The sequence below is a fragment of the Neofelis nebulosa genome, chromosome 12 (genome assembly GCF_028018385.1).
Source record: "Neofelis nebulosa isolate mNeoNeb1 chromosome 12, mNeoNeb1.pri, whole genome shotgun sequence".
Taxonomy (NCBI): Eukaryota; Metazoa; Chordata; class Mammalia; order Carnivora; family Felidae; genus Neofelis; species Neofelis nebulosa.
Window position 1 is genome coordinate 89,380,736 of NC_080793.1, and position 12,881 is coordinate 89,393,616.

The window sequence follows — 12,881 nt, forward strand, 5'->3', positions numbered from 1 at the left end:
AAGTATGATCAGAGGAAAACATAAACAATGAAAACAAGGAAATATACTTCCAGTGAATACCACAAAGTCCAATTTTTACAGTATGTGAAGACTTCTTATAGCACGAAAAAGACAGTAGAACAAATGGACACAGAATATAAACAATTTCTTTTTGTTGTCTACATTTCAGTTAATATATTACATAATCTCCTTTAGGAGAGTAAATAAGTGACTTACACATGTGAACAGTTACGTAAAATACTGTTTGGGGGCGGAGATCAGGGATATGAACTTTATACATTGGTGGTGGGAGTGTAAATTTATACAGTATTTATGGAAATTAGTTAAGCAATGTCTATCAAAGTTACATAAGCTCATGGTCTTTGTGCAGCATGTCTATTGTTAGGAATTACTCATACAAATATAGTAATTCATATGACATGCTTACAGGGTTTTTCATTGTTTATAATAGCAAAAGATCAAAAACCACCTAAATGTCAATCAGTAGGGAGCTGGTTAAAAAGCTTTTCTTACCTTCTGCACAGTGGGGACAGTATGCATCTGTAGAAACAATGAGGGCACTCTTTTTTAAAATTTTTTTTTTTTTTCAACGTTTTTTATTTTATTTATTTTTGGGACAGAGAGAGACAGAGCATGAACGGGGGAGGGGCAGAGAGAGAGGGAGACACAGAATCGGAAACAGGCTCCAGGCTCCGAGCCATCAGCCCAGAGCCTGACGCGGGGCTCGAACTCACGGACCGCGAGATCGTGACCTGGCTGAAGTCGGACGCTCAACCGACTGCGCCACCCAGGCGCCCCGAGGGCACTCTTTACTGAAGAAACTTCCCAAATGTGTTGTTGGGTGAAAAAAGCAAGGTGTACTCTATAATAATGCTAATATTTGTTTTTAACGTTTATTTATTTTTGAGAGACAGAGAGCATGAGTGGAGGAGGGGCAGGGAGAGAGGGAGACACTGAATCCCAAGCAGGTTCCAGGCTCCCAGCTATCAGCACAGAGCTCAAAGCAGGGCTCGAACTCACAAAGCACGAGATCATGACCTGAGCCAAACAAAGTCTGATGCTTAACCGACTGAGCCACCCAGGCACCTCAATATTTGTTTTTAAAAGGGAGCTGGTAGTGTTAAAATATGTATTGTTCTTGAAAAATGTATAAGAAACAGTATGAGAACTGACCGGCTAGGCCACAGGTTTGGGAAAAAGACTTTTTACTGTGTAGTCTCATTAAATATTGAATTATATGGACGGTGATATATGAATATATTGAACTATCTAAATGTACGACCAATGTTTTTCAATTCTTCTGAGTCACAGTTCTAATAAAAGGCTATTTTCACCATTAGTTTTGTTAGAATACAGTACAGATACTGGTATACATTAAAAAAATAAAATTGTATGCAAGCGGCTGGCTATTGTCTTGCCGTGTTTAGTCCATCTTTTTATGTATTTTCTTCAGAGAAAAAGAATGTTGTTTTATTCTTGTTATTTGCATCCGTGTGATCCGGGTTACAAAGGATTGAGTTTAAGTTATGATCACCTTGGTCAGAAAGGTACTCTTGACCGCAGATGTTATTTCAGTACGGAGATTCTTTTTAAGAATGTAACTTGCGACGTAAGGAGTTTGGAATGTCTCTGGGTACAAGCTAGATGGACCTGTACAGATACGGCTCTCTACCTATATCCGGCAGCAGACCGTATGGATCATGGGGATGGGATAGAAAAAGAGGCTTTAAAAAAAGAAATCCTGTCATCTTGTACAAGTTTAACTTGTCAGGTGCTAAGTGGTTTTGTTTGTTTTGGTCAGGTGCTAGTTTTCAATACACACTACAAATTTAGGTGATAGGAAATCTCTAAGGTTTATCTTGAAACTTCAGAAAAATAATTGCTTTTCAGAGCAGTATTATTATTAGCACCTGTAATGCATACTTGTTGGAACTGTGATTGGATATCCTATGTGATTTTGCATTGAGGGAGAAGACACAGTATTTGGCCTTGTAACCAACTATCTTCCTGCTCACCACCAAAAATAGAAGTCCTGTGAAATTAGAGATAATAGTTAGAACTTCTGCTTGTAGGCATAATATGGCAAATATGCCATCTTTTAATTTTTGCTTGAAGAAAGAATAGGATTAATGGTAAGAGGATAGAGAATGTTTAGAAGGTGAAAAGTACTGATATGATCTGTAATTAAACCCTTAGTCTGTTTCTAACTAATAGCAGGTAATAAATACTAGTAAATACCACAGTTTATTCCTTATCTTCCTCTATTCCAGGTACTTAGGAAAGCCGTATGTAGTATATAGTATTTAATATTTGTTAGGTATTAAATATATTTACATATTTGAGAATTGGTGATTATGAATGATATATATCCCATTAAGAATATTTGATTAATCAGAAATGCTAATCTATGTTTTAAATGTTTTTTTAATTTAATTTTATTTATTTTGAGAGAGAGAGTGCACACCTGAGTGGGGGAAGGGTGGAGAGGGAGAGAGAGAATCCCAAGCAGGCTCCATGCTCAGCACAGAGCCTGACGCGAGGCTCTGTCCCACAACCCTGGGATCGTGACCTGAGCCAGAAATCAAGAGTCAGACACTTAACCGACTGAACCACCTAGGTGCCCCATCTGCTTTCAAGATGATACTATTCTTCTAAGGTCCTAAATTAAGGGGCAGGGTGGGGAGGGGACGGAGAGGCACCTCGGGCATATCAGTTAGCTGTTAAAAAGCCCAAGAAGTCAATGATTGGAGAGGCTCTCTGAGGACATAACTTAGAGTATATTTATGTATATTTTGTGTGTATTTATACCCAGGAGTGATTTTTCAAAATACTTAAAAACCAGTGCAGCATGAAAAGACCTGTCACAGTGATTATCGGTAAAGAATCCTGATATCCCCTTATTCCAGGAATTAATCTTTAATTGCTAGATCTTTGTAACACTAGCAGTCAGTGGGCACATAGTTGTGTGGTGTGGAGCAAGGCCTGTTTACTAACTTTAGGGAAGTACTCCGTATTTTAACAACTGACCTCAGCCTTTGTTTTAATGAGTTTATTTATTTCAGTTGAATGAGGAGGATCTATCTTTTCCTGTGGATTCTTTGTCATATTTACCATAGTTATTGTAAAGTCATTATCTTTTAATTCCAACATCAGGATTGACCAAGTCTATTTATATTGATTGATTTTTCTCTCGACCCTGGGTCACGTTTTCCTGTCCCCACACATCTGGTCATTTTTGTCCTAGCGCTGGGGATGACAAAGTAGAGATTCTGAATTCTGTTAACTTTGTCAGAAGAGTGCTGAGTTTTGCCTAGTAGGTGGTTAAATTCCTGCAGGGTAACCTTGATTTTGCTCCTAACTGTCATATGCAGTGATTCTTCTAGGGAAATAGGAACAGGGGAGAGGGAGAATATAGTTGGAAAAAACCTAGGCTGACTCCTGCTGAATGAAAATCACTGGTAAGCCAGTGACTACTCCACTAAATTGCTTCTGTTGACATGTAGCAGCAGATGTAAAACCTAAAGTTTTTATTCTCTGCTTATTCCATGCTACATGCAAATGTTGCACTAAAATACAAATTTGAAAGGGAAGAATATATAGTATTTCAAAAAGTGAACTTTCTGTAAACTCAGTTGATTACGAATGTTCTTCTCTTTTTAATATTTTTGTAGTTGGGAAGAAAACAGTTCTTCATTGTCTGAAATTCTTGGTGAATGAGTCCTTGAGCTCAGCTTTTAAAGGATTGAAGGTTTATTTAAGAATTAAAACATTAAAAACATCTCTTCCACCATTATGGATTAAAATATTTCTGAAATATACTCTTCTTAAGTATGAAAAGAATTTTAATAGTATTAATATAATAGGGAGTATATATTATGGACACCACATTTTTAACTTTTTCATTTCTTTCTTAACATTTGCATTTTTTGTAGCATTTGATACTCTTAAGTACTTTTTGCATCCATCTATTCCCTTGGCTTTTTTATATCAATTTCCTCTGGTTCCCCTGGTTCTCTTTCTTCCTCTATGCCAGTGCCTTTGCATTGTTATTCTTGGATTCCCTTTTCCTCTCTCCTTTTCTCCCCTTTTTCCTCCTCCCACAAACATTGCGTGCCATACATAACTAGCACCGCCTTAGGGGCTGGGCACATAATTATTTGCCATTAGGTAAGTAAATGTTAAATCTCTTTGTAAATAGTGTGGAGATCATACTCCGTAATTCTCACTGAAGTCAGCTGAGAGGTCTTCTGAAAGGAGAAACTATTGTTTTCACCCCAGAATCACCAGCACAGAACATGGCACCTGTCGTGGAGCATGGGCTTTATAAATACTTGTATGAATGAACAACATGAGGCTCAACAATACTCAGAACTGTGAGCTCCAGTAAAGTAGCGTCTAGTCAAATGAAGTTCCATAAATTTCAGTTAGTTCAAAGGGAGCAAAGTTAAGAAATACGTTCTTCCGTCACAGTAGCCGTATTTGAGGTATGCAGTCACTACATGTAGCTGCTGCTTACCATGTTTGGTAACACATTCCCATCACTGGGGAAGGTTCTGGTGGCCAGGGCTAGAGGATTATTACCTCTGTACTTTATGGCTCCAGACTGTCAGCCTGTCATAAGTTGTTCTTTTTATGGTTTCTGTGCCTTTGTCCTTTCTTGTCATTTATCGTCTTTCATCTTTGAATTTACTGTTTGGGTATTTCTAGTTTTAACCAAGTTGATCAAGTTCATGACTGTGGCTGCGCATAGTCTTGTATTTCATCCAGAATTTCAGGTTCTAGATTAAATTATACAAAGATGAAGCCACTAGATACCTAAATTGTAGATAAATGACAGTTTTGTAAGTGGTTTCCTGATCCACTGTATATGAACATTCTCCACAGCCATTACATTCATACTCCTTGCTTTCCCAGTGTGCTCTCCTAAAGTTCATTGATTCTAAATTGCTTACTTCCCCATAGTTTGCAGTCCATGCTCGAGGATCTCCTCGTTGCTACTTCTGATGGACTTCTTCATCTTATTCACTGGGAAGGAATGACAAACGGAAGGAAAGCTATTAATCTTTGCACAGTACCCTTTTCAGTAGATCTGCAGTCGTCTAGAGGTAGGTATACTTTCTGCATGGGGTGGAGCCAGGTGTTTATTTTTGATATAATCTGGTTAGATATTTTTATGGATGGGCAGTGATTTTTTTTCCTCTGGAATTAATTATGCAAGGGGGGGGGGAGAGAGAGAGAGAGAGTGAGAGTGCGTGTGTGTAGGAAGGAATAGTTTAATGGTTTGGTGTTGTTAGGTCATTATTTTTGCCCTTTTAACTGTCCCTGTAGGGTTTGCAAAGAGAAATGTGAGGGAGTTATTTACTGTATTTATATTCGTATTTCATGTACTTATGTTTTCATCAGCAGGCTCATTCCTGGGTTTTGCAGATGTGCACATCAGAGACATGGAATACTGTGCCACACTTGATGGATTTGCTGTTGTGTTTAACGATGGTAAAATTGGATTTATTACTCCAGTGTCAAGTAGATTTACTGCAGAGGTATGACTGACCTTGGAGTGTTTATTTTCTCTATTTTGCATTTGCCAGTTTTAGTTTTTGCTCTTAAATCCCACTGCCACCTCCCTTATTTAGTATTTTAGGGTTATGTTAACTAATTTGTAAATCAAAATGATACATGTATTATACTTAAAAATAATACAAGTAGACAAATAACTCTATTAGATGTGCTGAAGAAAAATGATAGTTCCTTCCCTCTTTCTTGCACTCTTCACACTCAATTTCTATTCTCAGAGGCAACGACTTTGTTTTCCTTTACTGGTTATTTTGCAGTTTATCTCCACAGCTCTGAGTATTTAATTTTTAGTTTTTAGCTGGTTTATTGACTCCTTCTGTAGAAAAAGTTCATTTGCTTCTCTGTTCCTACTGCATTCATCTATTCTTCCTGTCTTCCTAATACAGTTATTTTGATTTCAATTAGAGTACTGTTCATTGTTTATATTGTTACTGCTATATAAAACCTGTTAGTACCTGAGCCATGGATGCTGTGATTATTTTTTCTTTCCTGCAGGTTTCCCTCCCACGGGGAATTAATAATTATTCTTTATGTTTATTTACTTTTTATGTACTTACCAGTAACTCAACCCTAGACTGTCTGCCGGTTATGTAAATATCCTCTCAATTCCTTCAGGCACATTAGATGTTCTGTTTGTTTCATCTTCTTTGAAGTGATTTCTCTTGGAACCTTCTGGCTTGCTCCAAACTGGGCTGCTGGCTCACTGTACCTTTAACACAGTTGTATTTTGGGGCTGTCCATCATCCTGAGGATTTCCTTAATGCCTTTATTTGAAAGAGCTCTTTCCATAGTTTATGGTTAATTAATATATGTTTAGTTAATACGTGAATTTGGTTGCAGTGACAGAGACCCAAAATAAAAATTTGGACTCACTGAAATCTGTGGGTTTTGCTGGGTTTGGTTGACCCTTATCTTCATAGGGTGAGCTGACTGGATTGTTTCCTTCCCTCCCCTCTCTGTATCTGGTGCTCATTGGAAGAGAGTCTGCAGTCCTTTCCAGAGAATATGTACCTGGCCGTCCCAATAGTCTTGGATTTAAGTTATAGACGTGTTAAATTAGAGGGTCCATATTCACTTACCCATGTTTTCAGTGTGGTCCAGAAACCACTAGGGTTGTTTTTTGTTTCGTTTTTCTCCAAAGAAAAAAAATCTCCATTTTTCTGTTGGAGTGAAGGTGGGATATTTCTTAGCTGTTGAGTTTGGGAAGGTACTGTGGGACCGCCCAGCTGGTGCTTCTACAGGCTGTGAACCAGTCCCACTGCTTGTGGTTCAGTCTTTCTGAGAAAGCTCAGTCCCCAGGCCTTCTGTGTGCCCTACAGTGTAAATTTAGCTGTTTCTCTAAGTTAAGGATTCTACTCATCCATGTGCTTCCTAGCTTCTAAAACTTAATGATTCTACCTCCTCACCCATTCTTTTTCCTTGCAAGTTTGTGCTTTTTGAAAAAAATCTTTGCTGCTATAAAGTTGGGGATTTAAGAGTCAGAGAAGCTAGATATTCAGTCTGCTCTCTGACTGAAAAAGATTTTAAGTTCTCAAGGGCATATTATTTTCTACAATGTCAGCTTTAATATTCCTAAAACTGTTTTCCACTATCATCTTTACTCAAATAATGAAGTACTAAACAGTACATTTGTGGTAACATGTCAATACATAAGAACAAAAATAAGCTTTTGGAGAATAATTTTTTTACAAGGTATATTTGTAAATGATGTTTGGGATTTAAATGTTTTTTATTGAAAACAAAAATCCCAGAACTGAAAAAGTAACTCATTTCTGATGATCAGCTTTTACTAATTTTCTTAGTATTTGGTTAAAGAAAATTTTCCAGTAAATTAAGAAGAATTTAAAAAATAATGAAAAGCAGATGGACATTATTAAATAAGTTAGAAAATACAAATTACAGGAAAAGAATACATATGTGTATTACTGGTAATTAGGAAATACACTGATGACATGTTTATGTTAGGCATTATTTAAGTGCTTTGTAAAAATTGTTTGACGTTTTTTGATGCATTTAACAGATGTCTTAAAATATGTCAGATTATGTCACTCCTCTGCTCAGAACCCTTCAGTAGGTTTAGATAATTAGGACAAAACCTGCCGAAGACAACTAGAAAAGCTGGAGGAAAAATACTTTTAAATGTGCCTGAGACTGTAAAGATTGATCGGGTGACGGAGGCATAGGCCCAGTGAGCTAAGCCTGGTGTTTGAGGCTATGGTGAGCGTGAACAGCAGGGCTGTGTGTGGTGATGTGGATGGGTCTCACAGACACTCTGAGTGAAAGCAGCTAGGCACAAAGGAATGTGTGCTATGATTTTATTTTACGTAAAATTAAAGGAAAATAAAAACATAGGCCATTCTAAATTAGAGTTTGTATGGATGCATGTTCTTAAATAGCATTGGTCTAAAGAAAAAGAAGGAAGGGATTACCATTTAAGTCTGGATACCGGTAACTTTTGTAGTAGTGTGTGAGGGGATATTGATTGGGAGGGTCGCTGTTGGATTTTTAGATACTGGTAATTCTTGGCCTGACTGCTAGCTAATTCCACAAGTGTTTACTTTATGATATTATTGAGATGTACAATTTTGGTTTTGTGTATTCTTCTCTAATATAATTTGTAATGGAAAAGGTAAAAAAAAAAAATTAAAGACCCCCCCAGTGACTCCCCATATATAAGGGAGAAAACACCCAAAAAGTTTTTGTAGTGGCTTTCAAAGCCCTATAAATCTGGTCTCCTTTTACACCTGTTACCTCGTCTATTACTTCTCCTTACCCCATTCTACTCCATCTGCTTAGGCTTGTTTCATGTTCTTTGAACATGCCAGAAATGCCACTATGATAGGGCCTTTGTACCTGGTATATATCTCCTTCAGTACTTTCCTCAAAATGTACCTTCATGGGAAAAACTGTTTAATATTATATCCTTTTCCTATACTCCCTGTAATTGCTTCACTATTTTTTTCTATAGCATTTACCAACCTCCAATATACTATACAATTTTTTTAACTCGACAGCTTCCTAACATATAAGGCAGGGATACAGACACGGGTTTTGGTGTATTTGAATACCTGCCATATCCTTAGCACCTAGAGCAGTGCTTGGTGAAGAGTGCTGGAAAATATTTGTTAGAGAAATCAATGAATTAATTTCAGTCTAAGTGGTGGTCCGCAGAAATAATGCTCAGTGCTATCTTTACACTTTTTTTGTCATCTAAAATAGTTTGTAGTTTTATTATTAAAATTGAAAAATAAAATTCCTATGAAAAAGAAAGCACATAATGCCGTGTTTAAATAGTGGATTATATAGCTCGTTTGGGAATTAAATAAAATTTATAGTGTTCTGTTTTACACAGAGCTATAATTATGTTACATTTTCTAATGTTTACTGTTGGGATCATCCAGAAATAAGTGCTATATTGTAGTGTGCTGGGGTTTTTTGTGCTTACTAAACTAATAGTCACGGTGACCTTAGCCTTAGAATTTATAATCTAAGACATCCTTGATTTGACAAATAAAAACAGACAATGGAGCTGGATCTATTGTTTCTATATTCAAAGTAAATAAAATAGCATTTAAGCTTAATAATTTATTCATTAATTGAATGCTTAACTTGTTGAATGCTAGCCATTGTATTAAGTAATTTACGTAGATGTATGTTCTCATTTAATCCTCAAAACACTCTAAGAGATAAGTAACTTACAGATGAGAAAACTGAGGCTTGGAAAGGTCAGATGATCATCTCAGCAAGCGAACAGTAGACCTGAGATGTTGGGTCAGACTGCCAGGTACCATGCTGTTAGCCACACCAGGTGATGTGCCACACTGTAAACCAAAGGGATAGTAGAGAATAGTGGGCACTAGAAAATCACTAATTCCTTCTAAAGGTTAGACCAAATAAATTTACTCTTTGCCCCCAAGGGAGAAGTTAAACACTATGTGCTGAGTGGTGAGGCTGATAGTAGGGAGCCAGTTAGACTCAGTTTCTGCTGTAAGAGGTTGACTTTCTAACAGGAAAGTCATCTTCTTTTAGTTTGGGTTTGCAGATTGTCCATTTTTTTAGTGTTTTATGAGTAGATAAGCTAGCACTGGACTGAGATCAAATGGGAATATTTATTGAACTATTGAATGAAGTTGATACTTTAAGGGAGAAAATTCAGATGGTAGTCCTGATGGGATATTTTCCTGTGAAACCAGATCAAGCCAAGCCTTAGGGAACTGTATGTTTACTGAAGGAGAATTATACTGATTACAGTATATTTGGACAGCACTTTTAAAACCTTCATTATTTTTCTTTATTACAGCAGCTCCATGGAGTTTGGCCACAAGATGTTGTTGACGGAACTTGTGTAGCAGTAAATAACAAGTACCGACTCATGGCGTTTGGTTGTGCAAGGTAATTGATAGAGTCCTCTTCATTTTAAGAGTTGTTGGCAAAAATAATGGGTCTTTAAATTTTTTTTAATATATATTTCAAAGCATAAAATGTTCTGCATGCACTTGTAAACCTCGTCATGCCTATCATAGTTTAGCAATCAGCTGTAATATAAAATCTGGAGGTATTTTATTAGATTGAAGTAAACAAATCTAAAGAGCAGATTTCAGATATTGAATGTTTTAATTTGTAAAGATGAGCTTTTCTCCAGTGGTAGGAAATTGAGTTATAAGTTAAGAAGATTAAATCAGCCAGAATTTAATTTTGTTCTTGATTGTTTAAAAGAGGATCAAGAAGATATTTTTCTTTTTTTTAAATAACCCTTTCTTTTTAAGACATCAGTGTTGATGTTGCCTTTGAATTTGTGGATGTGACTTAGTTAATGAGCACATTTACAGCTCATACATGATACCAGTTTCTTGTTTTAATTCCAATAATGTAGGTTTTAGGCATTAAAACCTACATTAATTAATACAAATTAATACAGATACAAATTTAATACAAAATTAAATACAGATTATTCATTCAACAAGTGTCTGTGTGTCTCCCATGCACGAGGCACAATGCTAAGCACTTGAGATCTGTTGGAAAACACTAAGGTACCTGACTTTCTCAAACTTATATTTTAGCTCAAGTAAAAAGCTTATATTAGATACTTACTTAATAAGTAATACTTTACAATATGTGTAGTGCTTTTTTAGCCTTTTTTTTAACTTCAGATTGAAGTTTAGTGGGTCTGTAGAACATACATCTGGTATTATCTCTAGCTACATCAAGTTGAGTATCACAGTATTTTTCTTGAGTGTAAATAATACACATTATAAATCATCACCTTCTTTACACTCTCAATCTGTAAAGTGGTGAGTTCTCAACACTGCTTCTCATTGAAGAGATAAATGTAGAATAAAAGTAAATTTAGCTTAGTTTAAGAAGGAAAAGTACTTTTTTTTTTTTTCCATACTCATGGATTTGATTTGGTCACATTTTGTTTAGAATTTTTAAATCTGTTTATTAGTACATTTTGCCTGTAATTTTTCCTTTCCTTTCCTGATTAACCAAGGTTATGCTTATGTTATAAAACAAGTTGAGGACTGGTTCCCCTCTTTCTCTGTTTATCTTTGAATGTTTGCTTGAATTTGTCAATGAAGCTATTTGAGCCTACAATGTTTTTTGTGGGAATTTTTTGGATTACTGATTTAATCCAGTTTTAAAAGTAGATTTAAGAAGGTTTAGAGTTTCTACGTATTCCTGTCACTTTGGCAAGTTCTGTTTTTCTGGGAATTGGTTTTGTTCATATCCCTGTCCCAACTTACTGGCTTAAGGTTCATAATAACCTTTTTTACATATTGTAAAATAAAAACATACTTGTAGGAGAGTGCATAATCCAAACATTCAGTTTTGCAAATATAATTGTAATGCAAACACCCATCTGTTCACAACTGGGTCAAGAAATAGTTTTGCAAGGTGGGAAGTCCCACCCTGTGACTTCCTAAATCATAACTCCCATCTCCTCCCCAACACACTTAAAAGTAACCAGTTTTTTGTCTTTCGTGATGATCATTTCCTTAGGCTTTATAGCTTCCCACCCATGCATGCGTTCCCAAAGAGCGTAATTTAGTTTTACCTGGTTTTGAACTTTATAGGAATAGAATCATATTCTATGTGTTGGGTCTTGCTTCTTTCAGTCCTCTTTGTGAAATTCATCCATGCTGTTTGCCAGTGGCTGAAATCATTTTTGATTGATTTATAGTGTTCTAGTGTATGAATGTATCCTAATTTATCTGATTTGCTGTTAATGGACATTTACATTGTTTCTTGGTTTCCAAAAAAGAGAGGACATTTTCTTATATAAAATCAATATTTTTGTCATGAGAAAATTATGAGAATTTATAATTTAAAATTAATGATAAATCCCAGATAAGAACTAATATTCAGTTCATCTTCAAATTAACCCATTTGTCACCAGAATTTCTTCTGTGGCTCCTTATTTTCACCAGAGTCAATCAGTATTTAGTTATTATTTCCCTTTAGTCGCCTTTTGCCTGTAACAACCCATACACTGTTTTTATGTTCATGACATTAACTTTTTTAAGAGTCCAGGCTGGTTGTTTATAGAATGTCCTATATTCTAAATGTGTCTCATTGTTTCCTCATAATGGCATTCATTTAGTTCCTTTAAACCTATAATGCTTGAAACTTTGAAGCCAGTGCTGTCAGATGATAAGAGGGCTGGCGCATCAGCACGGACGGGGTGGTGGCTAGCTTGCCTCCATATTGGCCGCAGTCAGGGCTAGCGCTGGTGGCTCTGCCGCGGCCCGGTGTTAGGATCCACGAGAGGATCCCCTCACCAGGGTCATGGAGGTGGAATCTCATCCTTCAGCCTTCCAGTCATCTTACTTTTCCACCAGTTGGGAGAGCACCAGCCTCTTTCTTTCTTTCTTTCTTTCTTTCTTTCTTTCTTTCTTTCTTTCTTTCTTTCTTTCTTTCTTTCTTTCTTTCTTTCTTTCTTTCTTTCTTTCTTTCTTCCTTCCTTCCTTCCTTCCTTCCTTCCTTCCTTCCTTCCTTCCTTCCTTCCTTCCTTCCTTCCTTCCTTCCTTCCTTCCTCTCTCTTTCTTTCTTTCGTGTGATCATGGGTTGGGGTTGAAAGTTTTGTGATTGTAGCTGTGTGACATAATAGTGGCTTCTAGCTCTGACCCTCCAGTCCTAACACTAGTCCAGGACTGAACACTAAACTGTAGCTGGTATCCTTTAAGTTGTGTAAGAAGCTAACTTTTAGGATGTCAGCTTGCAGGGGATCAGTCTTACAGCCTTACTCTTACCTTTATGTTTAAAGGTTTGACTAGATGCTGGCTAAACATTGTCATATGTGATGTCGT

General features: G+C 36.5%; 1 protein-coding gene across 4 annotated transcripts in view; it reads left to right on the plus strand.

Moving 5' to 3' along the window:
- RIC1 (RIC1 homolog, RAB6A GEF complex partner 1) overlaps positions 1 to 12,881 on the plus strand; it is a 147,414-nt gene that overhangs the window by 91,545 nt on the left and 42,988 nt on the right. For 3 of the 4 annotated variants that reach the window (XR_009251896.1, XM_058695853.1, XM_058695856.1), the window contains 3 exons: positions 4,963 to 5,105; positions 5,404 to 5,540; positions 9,875 to 9,966. Coding sequence is in view for 3 of the 4 variants with exons in the window: in XM_058695853.1 (XP_058551836.1) it covers positions 4,963 to 5,105; positions 5,404 to 5,540; positions 9,875 to 9,966 (372 nt within the window). In the remaining variant the exon portion in view is untranslated. The remainder of the gene's footprint in view (positions 1 to 4,962; positions 5,106 to 5,403; positions 5,541 to 9,874; positions 9,967 to 12,881) is intronic. The other variant, XM_058695855.1, reaches the window with a different exon arrangement.